Source organism: Pantherophis guttatus, chromosome 1, assembly GCF_059756535.1.
Source record: "Pantherophis guttatus breed Tessera chromosome 1, ASM5975653v1, whole genome shotgun sequence".
NCBI classification, from domain to species: Eukaryota; Metazoa; Chordata; class Lepidosauria; order Squamata; family Colubridae; genus Pantherophis; species Pantherophis guttatus.
Genome location: NC_142063.1, coordinates 161,218,131 through 161,235,607, shown reverse-complemented (window position 1 = coordinate 161,235,607; position 17,477 = coordinate 161,218,131). Strand labels below are relative to the sequence as shown.

Genomic DNA, 17,477 nt, shown 5'->3' with positions numbered 1-17,477 from the left:
TGCGTGTAAGTCCTAAAGGCAGTAGAGCAAAACATTAGCCACTCTACTTTTCTTCTACGTGTTTTACAGCATCCAATCACTCTTCACCTAAGCACAGCTATCTTTCCCAACTACAAAGACTATTTGTTCTACCGACTGGATAAGAAGACTTCAATCTACAAAGAAGAGTATTTGGATTTTACCAAATCCTCTTATTTGTGCTTCTCAGGGAAGGGGAAGGGAAGCCTGCATCCCCATACCATTTACCTGGGAGCAAATTCCATTGAAATCGGTGGGATTACAGTATTTTACCCTCCCTCCCAAACAGAGCAGTGCTTATCCTTTAAGGCTGAAATATGTTCCGCTCAAAATATAGGCAAGGATCTTAATGAAACGTAACTAAAGGTTAATCCGGTTTGACAAGGTGGGTCCTTGGTCTCAGGGGAATACAGGTAGTCCTTGACTTACAACAGTTCATTTAGTGACCATTTAAAATTACAACGGCGCTGAAAAAAAGTGACTTATGAGCATTTTTCACACTTATGACCGTCGCAGCATCCCCCCATTTACATTCGGATGCTTGACAACTGACTCACATTTATGACCGTTTCAGAGTCCCGGAGTCATGTGATCCTCTTTTGTGCCCTTCTGAAAAGGAAAGTCCATGGGGAAGCCAGATTCACTTAAGGACGGTGTGATTAATGTAAGAACTGCCCCATTCACTTAGCAAATGTGGCGAGGACAGTCGTAACACTGGAGCAAATTCACTTTAACCAATGTCTCCCCTAACGACATAATTTTTTTTACCATTGGCAAATGGTAAAAAAAATCTCATAATCCCACTTTGCTAAATCGCCGAGCAATTCCTTTCAAAGGTGGAGCCTCTCCCAAGCTCAGCCGCGCTCAAAAGAGGGATCGAAGCGGACCCAGTTCAGTTCCCTTAAAAGAACTTCCCTGGGATTTCGCCCAAAAAAGTTTTCTAGCGCCCACCGTCTATATAATATACTAAAAAGAACGAGCTCTGGGAACCGGCGGAGATTTTTTTTTAATTTTATTTTTTTTAGCGTTTGCAGCGGCGCTTTGGGCAAGAAAAGAGACTTACGAAGAACGGTCGGGGGCGAAGAAATCCACCGCGAAGCCGAAGTAACTGCCGTCGGTGCCCGAGTATACAACCGGGCTCTCCGCGTCCAGGTTGAAGGCGTACCCCGGCGCTACCAGGCGACCGGCGAAGAATAACAGATAGAGATAACCAATAACCATGGTGAGCCCAGGAATGCCCAGCTGATGCCTCAGGGAGAGAGTGTGTGTGAATGTGTGAGTGAGTGAGTGTGTGTGTTAGAGAGAGAGGGAGAGAGGGAAAGAGAGAGAGAGAGAGGCGGATCTTCCCGGATTTCTGATTGCCCGCCGGCCCCCCTCCGTCTATCGGATGCCCAGCAGCGGAGGAGAAAGCGGCTGTGGCAACGCCGAGCAGAGGCGGCGGAGGGAAGGCAAAGAAGAAGAAGAAGAAAAAAAAAAACACCCGACGTCCTCTGACGGACTGCAAAATACTCCCAGCCAGCCGGGCTCAAAGCACTTCCTTTTTTGTTTTCTTCCCTGTTTTTCCCCCGGACGGGTACGAGCGAGGACGTGGGCGGAGAAATCAGCAACCGCCGTCGCCAGCTCTATAGCGCGGTCGATCCGCCCCTTTCGGGTTTTTTTTCCCCCCGCAAAGAGAGAAGGAGGAGGAGGGAGAAAAAAGAAAGCGAAGCGTCGCGTCGCGGGCTCTGCGGCCGCCGAAAGAGGACGGGCGCGCGCGCGCTGGTGCCGGAGGGCTGAGAGGTGGGGGGGGGAGGGGGAGGGGAGAGCCGGCTGGGGTCACCCTGAGGTACTTTTTTTTTTTTATTTTATTTTATTATATATATATATAATAATATACACTCCGGGAATAGGCGGTCCTGCAGTAGGCTTTGACGTTTAGGAGGCTCGAGGAAGTCTCCAGGATGGCTGGGCCGAAAGCTGCGCGCTTTTAAACAATGCTATTAATAGGATACATAATAATCCGGAGGGGAGGGTGGGGGGTGGAGGCGGACGGAGCGTTTGCAGGACCTGAGAATTTGGAAGAGCCAAGATTCTGAGCGGGGTCTAGGCATGCGCGGAGCAACCAGACGGCTGCCCGTCTGGAAAGCGGACATGCCGAATGGACTCGGCTGTTCAGAGTCCCAGGTTGGTTGGAATGGAGGGGTGTGTGTGTGTGTGTGTGTGTGGAGTTTGGAACGCTGTGCGCTCGATCTTCAGCCCGCCCACCGACCGAGGCGGGGGGGGGGGAGAGTTCGTGGACGTCTCGTCGTCCTTCGAAGTGCGCTGGAGACGATGAGTCTCCAAAGGGTTTGCTTTATTTCTCCAACCCTGCCCTTTCATGCGACCTCTACGTGCGCGAAAGGCAGACGCGGGAAGGCGAATTGCAAAATTCGCAAGGAGATAGAAAGGTCGCCTCTGCCTTCCTAACGTTCGCCGTGGTGAGTTCCTTTTCGCGACCCGACAAGTTTGGGTTTAAATCGAGACCCTTTGGTAAACTATTTTAATTTAAATTATTCAGGGCTGTGATTTTCCCAACCCCCCAAACGTCTACACGAAAGGGTGAGTCATAAGAGTGGCGATTCTTCATCTGTGGCTTAAATATTTAAAGAGGCCAGTAAGTAGGGCCAAAAATGGTATTATTTTTTAAAGAAGAAAGTTGCTTAGACGTCTACGGAGTCCTAAAGGTGCTTTTTCAAGATGCTTAGACCTTTCTTTTCTTTTCTTTTCTTTTTTGGTAATTTGTTTTGTTTTGATGAGCTCCCTGTTGTGCATAATTCTCCATAGCCAATTATTCTGTAGTTTGATGAGGTTCTTTTTGCATTTGGTTAAGTCAAAGTTGAAACTGAAAATACAATTATTAGCAAAGCACCCTTTCACACATAGTTTGCTAGGAAATGTGATAATATGTACCAAGGGTCAAAAAGGCCATCCTATTATCTCCAATCCAAGGCCATGCAATTACCCCTTCCTATCTTTGGGATAAATGAGAACATAGGGATTGTTTTAATCATACTTTCCTGAGAACTAACTTAAATAAATCCAATAGAGTTCAGTGGAATTTACTTCTCACTCAACACGGGAAACTGCTATAGCGCAGGCCAGTCATTCCTTTCAATATTTGCCTATTTCGACACCCTGCAACTTTGGATAAAACAGGCAAAGGTCTTTTTTTCTATCAATTACATACAATTCTTTTAACTGGAAATACCAGGGATTTTCTACTTGCTGAGACTGTGCTTTGCTTGACCTCTAGACTATACACCTCCCAATTAATTTACTTAGTATGGGCCATAAATTTCATTTGAACGAGGACCCTTTAAATTTAAATAAACACACTTATCCAACTTGGCATCTTCTATATCAGTGGTGGGTTGCCCCCAGTTCGGACCGGTTCGCAAGAACCGGTTATAAAACCGGTGGGAGGCCCCGCCCACTGCCCACCACCCTGGATGTCATCATCGGCGATCTCTGCATGCGCAGATCCTGTTGCGAACTGGTAATAAAGGTAAGTAGAACCCACCTCTGCTCTAAATGTTTTGGATTGTAATTCCAATAATACCCAGTGAAATAATTTTCGAGATACAATGAAGGAATAGCAGTGTGTTGGAATAGGGTTTGTGGTGAAATGGTCTGGGGTGGGATTTTTTTTAAAATTGTTGTTAAATATTTCCTATTTATTGGTCATCACATACATATGAGCCAATCACATGAACCAATACTGGTTTGGCATATGAAGATCTGATTGCAGATCATTATTTAGCCTATAAACCTTACCTTGAACTAGTCACTGGCTAGTTCACACATCGTGCTAATAATAATGTGGTTTCATTGGATTATCTATAGTTAAACAAACTGCTTTAGGACCATGACAACTATCAGTGTCTCATAGGACAGTGGTAAAGATAAAGGGAGGGGAAGAACTGAGCTCCTCAAGAACAAGAGGATAGCATAACAAATGAAATTATTGGTACTTTTCAGCACTTGAGTGATGGGCACTCAACTGAGTTTTCAAACTGAATATCAAACTGAATATAAATCAGCAGTGTGATGGGGCTGCAAAAAATAAAAGGAAGATGCAATTTTAGGCTGCATCAACAGAAGTATGTTTTCCAAATCACTTTATCCTTCTTCGGATACACTCTATCTGAAGTATTGTGCACTACACTTTAAGAAGATTCAGAGAAATTGGAAAGGTTCAGCGAAGGGCAACAAGGGTGATTAGAGAACTAGAAACTAAGTCATGTGAAGAAAGAACATGCGATGAGCATGTTTAGCCTGGAAAAATGTGTGTTAGGGCAGCAGCCAACCTTTTGGGCAGCAGGGACTGCTTCTGTGGAGAGGTTTTTCTGTGGACCAGAGGGGGCGTGATTTCACATGCTGCTTGTGAAGTCCACAAATGGGACTTTGCTTGTTTGTGGGGTCCGGTTGCTGGCCTGTCATGAACCAGTGCTGGTCCATGGACTGGGGGTTAGGGATATATGACAGCATTCTTCAAATCACTTAGAAGTTGTCACAGAGAAAAAAGATCATTTTTTTTTTGTCTCTCATTCCAGAGTTCAGAACAAAAAATAATGGAATTGAATTACAGGAAAGCAGGCGTTGATTCCTGTTGAATTCTAGAAGAAATAGGCTTAGCAATCAATGCAATTTATTGTTGAACACCAATTACTGAGAGAAGTGGTACGCTTCCTTCGCTAGATATGTACTAACAATGGCTAGCTAGCCCTATGCCTGGCATCATGAAAGCCAACTGAGTGACCTTCTCTGGGCCAGTCACTTTCCCTCAGCCCAATTTACTTGAGGGTTGTTGTGGGGAAAATAGGAGGAAGGAGGAGACTAAATCACTAGACTACTAAGTGAGGTGTGTATGTATATTGCTTGTGTTAAAATGTATAAGAAAACGTTAGAAAATCCTAAAATTAAGATTGGGTTTTCCTGTGCAAAGCAATGGCAGTTGAAAGTTTTGCAATTCTTGTGGTGATATTAGGAATTTGAGTAAAAAGCAAATGCTGTTATCCTTGCAGCAGATTCAATGCTAGGCAATCTCTGAAGCGTTGAAAGCTAGGAGTCCTTTTATTTAAGGAAATCAGGTTATATGTATGCACACTGGAGCATGTTCAGTGGCTTCAGGAAAAGGAGGAATTGCATTGCTTGCAACAGAATAAAAAATAAAATATTTATAACTTGAATAAATGTGAGTTGAGAACTGTGCCACAGTGATCTTTTAAACTTTTTTTATTTTCAAAAACAGGTAAAAATATAAACTGACAAGAAAGAAAATGTTTATGAAAGAAAAAAGATCAAAAAAGAAAAAATAGAGATGCAAAAAGAAAAGAAAAAAACAAGAAAAATGACTTGGCTTTCTTAGGTACAGATATGAATAAAAAAATACATTAGACTCTTACTCTAAGGTTAACATTTGTCTATATTATTTCTATAGTCCCATACACTCCTAAATCCAAAAAAGGATCAATTTTGGATCAAAAATCCAAAAATGGTTTCCCAGTAGAAACAAAATTATTCAAGGTCTTTTCCTTATTAAAACTGTCAACTTCACCATCTACGCCAATTCCATCAACTTCATTATCCATTCTTCCATTGTAGGTATTTGTAGATCCTTCCACCTTTGTGGAAGTCTCACTTCTATTATTATACATAAAAGCAAAGTTGCATAAGATGTTTCCATTTATTTGTTTCCATTAAGCCCAAAAGAAAAGTCTCTGGCCCACAGTGTTGTTGAATGGTATTGCATCTGTTTAAATCTGCATCAGACTTCGTGAGAAGGCTGTTTTGAGGAATTTACTTTCAGTTTGAACTACTGCAGTTCTTTGTCAAGCAGCTGCTTATTTGTTCAGCACCATGACACTTCTGAACTGAAAGCATACTAAATTTGAAAAGATTTAAGTACTGAAGATTAGTTTTCTTCAACTCTCCCAGAAAAGTTTACTACTGTATTGTTTTTTCTTACTGGGTTTTCTTTCCAAACATTATTTTCCCTACGTTACTTATCTTTTGATACTTGTCACAAGCAGCTGATTTCATTAAAGCAGTCATTTGCTGAGTCAGTGAAACCACTTCCCACTCATCTCCCACCCAATTTAGTCACCATTATCCTGGAAAAGAAATAATGTTACTCCTTACACTTACTAAAAATATTCTAGCCGTCTGTTTGGGTTTGAGACAGCCATTCCTCTGCGGGTATGTCTGCCCAACCTAATAGTTTAAAACTGTTAGTCTATATTCCCTGATCATGCTAAGCAATGACTTGCTTAAATCATGTTTTTATTGACCAAATTACATTTGGTTGGGTTCATACATTAAAAAAAAACTAGGTAAAGACTTTGACTTAACACAATGTTTGAAAACAATCATAATAAGAAATCTGTTTAAAATCTCAGAACAAGTTTATTTTTTCCCCTAATACTTTATCAGACATTTTTTCTGCATTTGAAACTACCAAAAACCACCTCTAACCATAAGCCCAAAATCTTTTCATAATAACTTGTGAATTGTTTGAATCAGGTCTTAACAAGTTACTACATTTAAGTATGGCAAACACTGCCAGTATATCCTAAAGGGACATAATAACCTAACTGAAGAAGTTTTGTTTCTAAAAAAATGTTGAAAATGGCTTTTGGCAAAGAAGTCGGTAGATATTATTGTTAGTCACCTGAACTACCCCATTGGGGCTAGGAATCCCTTTATTTTTGCCACTATAACACTGTTCAGAATTTGTGTCTAACTAAGAATGATCCCAAGCCTGGAATGTAAAATTTCGGGATTGGTTGGGGTTTATGCAGCTCACCAACCTCTCTTGCTATTCCTAAAAAACCCTCACATTGTGGGAAACCAGAGATTTTTGGCTACAGTATATTATTGCATTTAGTGAGTGGGTGGTGGTGGATAAGAAACAAACATATTACCTTCAGACTTTAAAGGTATGTAAAGCACCAGGTTTCTTCCCCCTTCCATTCCTTCCAGAGTCACTTTTAGAATATAGAGCCTGCCATGCCATGCAAAACCTGGTGTGTCCCTCAAATTGAGGGAAATTGCACACTCCTGTCTAGACAAACAGGATAACAATTTGCTTCTAGTCCTTTGCTCCTGTGTCTAAATTAATGCTTGTCATGCTGCCTGGATTTGGGGAGTGATTAAATCTGATAGATAAGTGACTAACAAAATATTACTAATACCTGTTTCAGTCTGGATAGACAAAAACCATTTGTGGTTAAGTACAGCTCTTGTGAGCAGTCAATTTTATATCACAGAGAAGTAGTTGTAAAAATCACATTTCTAGTGTAATTTGCTTGGTGGCCGAGCATGGCTACAAAATGAGGCAACATGGTTAGAATCTCCTTCCCGACAATAAAGAAAATGTGCTGAGATATTTATATTTGTTCTGTTTCCCTATTGGCAGAGGCCACCAGAAGTAATATCTAAAAGCAGACTGATGCTCTTTCTGTCCCTTATCTGGGCCTTAAACCTGACTGTAAAGGGTCCAGATAAACCTTACCAAGGATCCTCCGAAGCTGCAGCGCAACCACCTTTTCAACCACTTTCCTTAAAATGGGGAGGTGGGAGACTGGATGGAAAGTTCTAGCAATGGCATGAGTGGAGGGTGCACCAGGACCTCTTTAAATGGTGCTGGAAATACCCCATCTCAAGGATGAATTAATCATCACTAAAATCTATCTACGTCACTTCCCTGGTGATCTTGACTAACCAGGAGGGTCATGGATCTAAATCATAGTTGAACATGCTTATAGTCTGAGGATCCTGTCTACTTTCTGTGTCCAACCAGATCAAACTGTTCCTAGTTATCTCTTCCCCAGGAATCTCCAAAGGACTTGCATGCTTGGCCTCCAACTGAGAACAGATTCAAGCCATTTTATTCACCAGGTGTACTGAAAATTTCTCAGCACGACCCTGAAGATGAACTTCAAAGTCCCTTTATCCAGACAAGATTGGGTAACTCTAAACAGGGCTGTCTGATGTTTTGTTACTCTTACTGCCACAAAGTAGGCTTAATAGCAGATGCAACTGGTGATTGATCAGATTAGTCCCTTGTCTTCTTCCAGTGATGGGCTAAATGTCTCTTGATCCTTTTCAGTTCCCTCAACTCCTCTATAAACCACAGGGAATGTCGGGAGATAGGCCAAAACAGATTTTACAGGCCCAATATTATCCAAGGTCTGTCGCCTCCTTATTCTATGCAATTGCCGTGGCCTCAGTAGGGCTGTATAGCAAAACTTCAGGAACAATTTTCAAATTCCTTTGGAACCCCAGTGGGTTCATCAGTCACTTAGGCCTCAATGAATTGACATGGGTTAGGATCAGGGGTGAAATGCTCCTGGTTCGGACCGGATCACTTGATCCAGTAGCGATGGCGGCGGGTGGTTTGGAGAACCGGTAGCAAAAATCCCTGCACCCACCCCCCATGCCCAGCTGAGCCGCACGATCATCAGAGGCTTTTTTTTTTTAACTTTTAAAAGCATTTTTTCTACAACCTCTTCCGACGAAAAAATGCTTTTAAAAGTAAAAAAAAAAGCCTCTGATGATAGCGCGGCTCAGCTGGGATCATCAGAGGCTTTTCAAAGCATTTTTTTCTGCAACCTCTTGGCCGAAGAGGTGGTAAAAAAATGCTTTGAAAAGTCTCTGATGATCCCAGCTGAGTTGCCTGATCGGCAGAGAGGTATTTTTTTAAAAGCCTCTCTGGTGATCCCAGCTGAGTTGCCTGATCGGCAGAGGCTTTTCAAAGCATTAGAAAAAAATGCTTTGAAAAGTTTTAAAAAAAAAAAGTTGGCCACGCCCACCCAGTCACATTCCCCCCCATCAAGCCACACCCACAGAACCGCTAGTAACAAATTTGACATTTCACCCCTGGTTAGGATTTGATACTTTCACTCAGAAGATAACACAGAAATGGTGTTGTTTGTATAGTTAGGAATAGTTATAGCAAGAACACATCATTGTCCTCATATATATGGCAACCGGTAGAACAACCAGCCTTAAAATTGTCAATGAAGATATCAAAGTGGTAGGTAGCTTCTGGCTTTTAGGATCAATTATCAACAATAAAGGAACAAGCAGTCAAATACGTTGCAGACTAGATTTAGTAAAGCAGTCCTAAAGGCCTTGGAAAAGATTTCCAGATACTATGATGTGTCTATACCTATAAAGATCAAAATAGTGCAAGCCATGGTATTCCCTGTGACATACTATGAAAATGAAAGTTGGGCCTTAATGGATTCCATCTTACAAAAGTAGGATAGAAATAACATTGAAGACTCCTAAAACCTTACATAGCCAAGACCACTAACAAATGGATCAGTCAAACAAATCAATCCAGTGTTCTCACTTGAGGCACAAATAACCAGGGTCAAGTTATCCTGTTTTGACACATTAGATGAATACCTAGTTCCTTAGAAAACACTGTAATGCTAAGAAAGGTAGAAAGAAAGAGAATGGGACAACCACTACTGTAGCAAGTTGGATGGACTCAATTACACTGGCAAATGAATGCAACATTGGAAGACCTGATCCACCAGATTAGGGACAAAACATTATGGAGAAAATCTGCTTGGTTGCTAAGAGTCAACACCATTGATGGCACATAATCATTACATGACTCTTCACACTATTGTATAAATTAACCCAACAATAAGAATGTTGAAAATAAATACATTAAGAACCCTGACAAGAACTCTCTGTGATTACTGCCATTTTCTCTTTATTTTTTTATTTTTTTTTTATAATGCCAGTTCTGTTTTTAATATGTGGGAGGAAAAAGAAAAACAAAGCAGTATGAAAGAGTAGGAAGCAACATTGGCAGAAACCTCAAATGTTTCTTATTAGATGATTTCATGTTTAAAGGATGAAAATGTATTCACTTTATTTTTTATTTAAAAACAAAGTTACAAAAGTCTGATCAGATTAGCATTCAAAGGCAGTCCCAGCTCAGCACAACTGCTCCACTAGTTTCTTCAAAATCACTGATTTCTTTGTAGGAAGCTTGATAACAGGGGAGAATATCGTGGATAGGCATGCATCATGTGAGACAGACCCAGGAATCATCTGATAGAAAGCAGCCTTTGTATTAATTACAATCTTAATATTACTCTTTTGAGGAACTCATAGTGGACTGTAGTTGTTGGTTTCTTCCTTCTGAAGACCAGCAGGTACATTTAAATTAGAGAATAGATTTGAAACAATTTGGAAACAAAGTACTGATTTTACTACTGAGAAACAAAACCAGTTTCTGTTAAGGTACTGGACCAGAAACTGGAAAGACTAAGTTCTAGCCCTTTTAGGCATGACAGCTGACTGGGTGACTTTGGGCCAGCCATCCTCAGCACAACATACCTCATAGGAGTTGTGGGGATAACATAAAGCAGATAGATACAAATTCAGTTTCATGTCCTAAAAGTTGGGAATTAAGGCTCATTTTTTTCTTTTCTTTTTTTTTCTTGAAGTACCAATGTAGTCTCATTAGAGTTTTGCCTGTCAGCATACAAGCATCCCTAGATGTTTCCCTCTGGGCTGTCCTCTCCTTAAATTATGATTTTTTGGTGGGGGGGATTCAGGTTGGGTGGACAACCATTTTTATTTCCCGGAAATTTATGTGAGCATCCAAATAGCTGGAACTTAGCATTTCCATTATGCTCAGCCAAGCTGCCCTTAAAAGAATTTGCCAACCTTTATATTGAATGTCATTTGTTTGGCAGGATATTTGTGACTAATCATAGCTCTGTAGAAGACATTTTTCTCCAGTAGTTTCTCTTATTTCAAAATGTGGCCCTGAATGTTAGTCTGTGCAGCCTAACTGATACATCTTTCATTTACAGTTAGTTATAAGCGTGTCAATCACATGAGGATCCCAGAAGAGAGTAAATCCATGTTCAAAGGTGTCTAGCGGAGAGGTGTCAAACTGACGGCCCGCAGGCCATATGTGTCACATGCAGGCCACGTGCACCCCAGCTCCAAGGCAAAAAAAATTGTGATACGTCATGTGACATCAACGTGATGCGGCGAGCTTGACACCTGTGGTCTAGAGCAACAGTGATAAGTGAGTCACATCATGAAACACACAGAAAAGAGGCTCACTCTTACCATCAGGTATACCTCCCAATCACTGGTCAGTGATTGATCAGCTGCTGCTCCAAATGATTTCTGAACCAAGGATCAACTCGGCATTCTTAGTTTGTGTCAGCCCAATCTCTAGTCCCTTTCATCAGGGCACCATCAAAGAAGCAAGAACCACAGAGATTTTGATTTAAAAATGTTTAATGCAAGAATTGGAAATGTATCAAATCTTGGAAAATGTAGTTTATCTCAGTTTTAATACTGAGTTCATTAAGGTAGACTCTATTTGAAAGTTTAGAATTTCTTTGTCTTAGATTTTCTGCAACCAGGACTGAGCTGCTACTTATTGGAAAAGCCACTAACAAACTCTGCCATCTGTTGTTTATGTCCAGATTTCCTATACTTACTTTCTCAGTCTCTTCAATCTCTCACATCTGGCTTGAAAGATCCCAGTTTCTCCAACACTCAAAGTAGAATGGCCCCAATAAAAGTGCCCTAAGACCGAACAGGAAAGTGTGCCCTCACTAGCCTAAGGGGCTACTTCCACTGAGAATCATCTGACTGTGACCTTCACCCTGAATGGTTGGTGAAATGTCAGATTAGGCCCAGGAAAACTGCTATTTCAGATATGGATTGGAAACAAGATGAAGGCAAAATAATGAAGATGTGGCAGAAAAAAACAGGCCACCTGGGCATATTCATGCTACTATTAGGCACAAGAATGAAAAGGCCCATATAGTGTAGATGGGTTGTGGTATTTCTGAACAGTACAGGAAAAGAAGATTGTGATTTCTGCCGAATCATTCAAATATAGCCCCCTCCATTATTTACATATTCTTATATACAAATTTACATTTCCAATACTTATTTCTATTTTTACTTTCTGATTATTGGTATATATATACATGGATATTTTGGTGATGTTACACCGTGATAGAAAAACTATTATACATTTGTTTTTGTTTTTTTTGTTTTTTTGAACTATAATGAAAATTTAAAAATAGCCCCCTCCATAACAACATAAATCTAAGTGCCACACATTTTTGCTCTATCTTGCATTGCGACACCTGCTTTGATTTCTATTAATTTACTGGACTATGAAGAAACAATTGTGTATTGCCTGTTTCCTTTCCTTTCCTTGTTCTAATTCCAGGAATAAATGATTCATCAAAACTTCACCAAAGACAGGAATCAGAAATCAGACTCACATGAAATTCCATCGTCTTCTAAACGGAACAGTGACTCTGCTCTGTTAGATCTATATCAGAACTCATGACCCTTAAACTTATTTTCCCTCAGGAAATGTCCAAATGTCCACAAGATACATTTAGGTGTTTTCCTGTAATTGTCTAAAAATAGTATGTAAAGTAATATAAATTAACAGTCAACATGTTAGGAGAGGAAAACACTGAAAGATGCTTGACATATTTGGTATATAGAACCTTTGGTTATTTACAGGAAAAAAAATCTTCATTAATTTGTATGTTATGATTCAGTACCTGGACTGGATTAAAAATCTGTCTCCCGTTTGCTATTTTTAGTTTTTCCTGAACCAAGCAGTTAATATAATCAATATGAAAAGTATAGATAACTATGAGATCAAGTCCAAATGTGGACTTTCACATGAATACAAAATATGTGAGTTGGCTTCACTTTTAACCTAAAGTAGTTTTCCAGTTTTCTGTCATAAAAGCTGCCTAATATGCCTAACAATATCCCATAGGCAGTATCTTCATCATTAATGCTGTTTTATCAAGAGAATTATCAATATATTTGCAGAGTGTGGCTTACTGTATTCCTGCATAACAATTTATCTTACAGAGAAAACAAGTTTTTAGTTTTTTGAAACCCAGGAGAATATAGTGAGAGATTCATAACAGCACATATGCTTATCCAGATTTGCAAATACTCAGTTACCAGTCATTTTAATATAATATATTAAGACTTTTTTTTCTATGTATTCTCATACAAAAAGGCATCATAATAAATATACTGCTCAAAAAAATAAAGGGAATACAAGCAGAAGACATCCGAAATCTGAATGAATGAAATAAGCTTATTAAATACTTTGTTCTTTACATACAGTAGTTTATACACTGTTCAAACAACTAAAGGGAACACAAAACTATTGTATGTAACGAACAAAGTATTTCATAAGGCTATTTCATTCATTCAGATCTCGGATGTCTTCTGCCTGTGTTCCCTTTATTTTTTTGAGCAGTATATATTACATTAAGCAAAGCAGAAAATACTTATTCAAACTATAATAGAGTTAAACTCTATTCTAGGTTTGCATCCAAAATGATCAATAAACCATCTCTTTGAGCTTGGACACTGAACAAGCTACATCAGTGGAATCAATACCTTAGAAATTCTCCAATGTACCATATATTTTAAATTTAATTTGCATACATAGTAGCATATATGGACTTCACTATTTTCAGTTTCTTCTTTATTCTCCCTCCCTTCCACAATTAATGCATACAAATTTGGTAAGAGTGTTTAAAATAAAGCCCTTTCTGAGCAGAACATGGATTGTATGTTAAAATCCCTGGTTCAATCCCTGTTTGCTATATTCAAACAACGTATTATTGGCAACGAATTTATTGGCATCTATTGTGAATCCATTTTTAAAAAAAAAAAAATTAAAGCAGCTTTAAATAATGTTGGCTATGTCTGACATTATGGATAGGAAATATACCTGTTTCTAAATCTTGGAGGGCTGCTAGCAATTAGGTAGCCTATATTAATCAAAACTGAATTATGCTCTGATTTGATATAAGTCAGCTTCCTATGAATTCAAAACTCCCTTCTGAAACATTATTTTTATAGTAAAGTCTTGTTCACTATAGTTCTGTGAAAGTGACGCTAATGATCTGAAAGCTACAATTGACCTGAATTTTATGTATCTTTATACATAAAAGAGCCCTAACATACCTGAAATACTCTAGAATCTAGCCATCACTGTTCTAGATTTACATAATGGAATGCCCATAATAATTAGAAGTTCCTCAGGAAATGTTTGCAGCTGTTCTGAATTGTTTTAACAAAAGGCCTACCGATCACCTAGTATTTGGGAGGCAAGGGGACGGACATTGCTTCCTTGACAGTAATAGGCCCACAGGCTTATATTAAGATCTTTCATTGAGTATGAATCTTATTGCTTTCTTCTTTTTTTTTAAAGATACCAATTAGTATTATTAGATTTTGCAAGTTAGCAGTGGGGAATAAAGCCCTGCAAAACAGCAACACCAAGTTTCCTCCTTCTAAATTTTTTAAATAACATGGAAGCAGGGGAGGTATTCAACATCCAAAGCCACATTCTCCAGTATCTCATTAATTATTTACATTTGTTACAACAGCAACAAATATCTATGGGATAAATCCTCAGACTTAGATTTCTTAGATTCCAGTGTAATGACTAATAAGCAATAGTTAAAGTGAAGATGTTTTGCACACCAGCGTGCATTCCACTAAAATGGCAACTGGAGTAAAATCAGCAGGAGAAAAGTAATGGACCGTGTTCTTATTTTTCTGCACAGATTCTGTACTGGTTACAGAAAAAGCTCTTAGAAAATATGAAAAATGTAGAGTTGTTTACTATATTTTATTAAAAGCATTTTTCTTTGTTGCAAATACAGTATGCACTATAGACAGATCCAGAGACTGAGTTAGCTTAGGGGATAGAAATTTCAGGAAGACATGAGCCAGTTTTATGAACATCATAGTAGAGTTAGAAAACATTTGCCTTATCCTGTATGATACTTTACATGGTAAAGTATCTGAACTGGTTTACATATACACTATGGCTTTGAAAAGTGCTCCATAAGTCAATATTAACATAGAGTAAGCTGTTCAGGTAAAAGAGACGAGTTTTAACTAATTTTTCACAATACTTTCTCATTACTGTTTTCACTAGTGCCACAAAATCCACTTAGTCAATACGCATACACATGTACTGAATATGTCCCCTGAAACCACAAACATAATATGTTAATAATTTAAAGTAAACATATTACCTTGAAAACAATTTATGCCAATTTAGGGCCAAAATACATTATTTTTCTTTAGATTGCATGCTAGAAGTACTTAATCCATAACTCTTATATTTTTAGGTGGAATTAGCTTTCTTTGGGAAAATGTACATTTTAAATGTGAAGAAACTAATCAAGATTGAGATTCCAATCAATTAAAGTTGATACTCTCCATGCTAGAGTCCCAGTGAAGACAGAGTCCTTGGGTACATATGAACATTGATTAATTAAGCATTTAAATTTGTATTAGGCTAGATTACATTTTTTTAAAAAAGTAACTTTTAGAAGTATTGTTAAAATGTATAAAAGGAAATGTTATTTACTAAAAGTTACTTTTTAATATTAAAGTTAATATTTTATATTAATTAATTTTATATATTTTATATTAATTAATATTACTGGCACCAAAGTACTGTAGGTACACGGGTGTACCTATCTAGAAACATGTGTCAACAATTGCCAATAGCAAACAGGAAGACAAAGAATCAGAGAATGAATGCAAATCATGAAAAAATAAAAGATAATAGGAAAAAATTCAATGGGATTTTTGTTTTGTTTTTGTTTCACAATAAAAATCATGTACATTGTTTCCTGATATAAAAGTTCCATATATTTACTATGTCTACTGATTCTTCATAATTGTATTTGTTTCCGCTGCATACACCATAAATCTATACTTCTTTGGCCATAAATAAGTCTTACTATGTTTTAAAAAATGTATATGACTAAGAGTGTAAGGTCCATAACAATAGGGACACATTTTCAGTCACCTTGAATAATAAACATGAGCTTACTAATATTTCTTCTAGCATTCTAAAATCATTATATCAGGCAGTACATTATTTACAATCCTGACATCATACAAAATGTATAAAGGACTTATGCACTTACCTTTCCAAAAATGTTATGACTTTTGAAGAACTTTTCAACCTTTCTCAAATTAACCTCTCCATCTGTCTCCTATATTTCTGTAAACCAATCCTGGTGAAACATCAAATCCACATGATTTTATAGAAACTGGGTGTTGCTGTAGTAAGCAAACTTTTGTGGATGGAATTCCAAGTCTGTGTTGACCTTAAAAGTTAGGACCTGAAAACTTCTTTTGAAATCACATGGAAATGCCATGAAAATTAATTAGAAACAAGTCAACAAATCACATGCAAATCAAGGTTCTCAGAGTGCACCAGAAGTATTTGTAGGGCTGTGCACGATTCAAAAATGATTCAGAAGTATTACTTGGAGCCTTCTAAAACTATAGCCTCTTTCTATTATATTCTTTCAGTCTCCTGTGTAACTCTGAAAGATACTCTTAATTTAAGAAATCTAAAATGTCACTGCCGTAGGACCATCTCACAATAACAAACAGACCAAATTTCTTGGTCAATTCCAGTAAATTCCTTTACTAGAAATATAAACCACTTCACTAAATCATTTACATGGTTTCCAACTTGATAATCTGGATCTATTTCAATAGACGTTTTAATAGTTCTATTAAACACTTGTCAAGCAATATTTCAAGGAATCCTAAGGCTCATTGGAAGAGTTTTGTTCATGAAAACAACAAATGTGATGTGATTTTAGCTACAACCCAGAATTCTCTTATTCAAGAGCTTATTTTTCAGATTTAGGACATTATCAAATTTAGCAAGATTTAGAGTGATTTATCAATTTTAATATATTCCTTCTGAAATCCGAGATAAGAATTTGAGAGGCAATCACTCTAGTAATCTATGAAAACCTGCTTCCTAATAAGTTACTAAATGCAGAAACAGAGCTGAATATTTAATTCCTGAAAAAAAACATAGCTTCATCTATTAGTCAAAAAATTAAATCACTTTCAGAAAAAAAATCAATGTATTTATATTTCATTATAGTTTGTTTGATGTAGTAAAAATGAACAACACTGGAAAAATAAAGCCATCACAATTAATTCTCTATAAATAGTATTAATAGGCTTATTGAGTATTTACTTTTGTTGTGAATATTCTTCCAAACTTTTTCTAAAGGAGAAATATTAAGGTGTAAACATTAATATTCCCTTTGCAAACAGGTATGCTGAGATATGTTGTGGTACTTAAAAAACAAATGTAAACTTGAGTCCATAAATCTCTGCAGAGTTGGGAAATGAAGGCAAAAAACCCAAGAGGAATAATCTAAAAAGGGGCTGGAGGGAGAAAAGGACAGACAAAGAAGAAACTGGATTTGCATTTAAGTATAATTTATACATGAAGTATAAAAATAATGGCAATCCTGAAGAGCCATTTCACTATACATTATATCAGCTTTGTTTCCTTCCTTAATCCAGTTGGAAGCCAGTAGAATTCC

The 17,477-nt window shown here is 38.0% G+C and overlaps 1 protein-coding gene and 1 long non-coding RNA gene across 2 annotated transcripts in view; one reads left to right on the top strand and one right to left on the bottom strand.

The window, feature by feature from the left end:
- ITGAV (integrin subunit alpha V) overlaps nucleotides 1–1,755 on the bottom strand; it is a 77,319-nt gene extending 75,564 nt beyond the window's left edge. The window contains exon 1 of the mRNA XM_087882080.1: nucleotides 1,082–1,755. Coding sequence (XP_087738206.1) covers nucleotides 1,082–1,239 — 158 coding nt within the window. The 5' untranslated portion in view covers nucleotides 1,240–1,755. The remainder of the gene's footprint in view (nucleotides 1–1,081) is intronic.
- A 181-nt stretch (nucleotides 1,756–1,936) lies between these two features.
- Nucleotides 1,937–12,647, top strand: LOC148116606 (uncharacterized). Its single transcript, XR_015731177.1, has 2 exons — nucleotides 1,937–8,004; nucleotides 10,881–12,647. It is a non-coding gene; the product is annotated as an uncharacterized LOC148116606 (long non-coding RNA).
- Nucleotides 12,648–17,477: the final 4,830 nt, after the last annotated feature.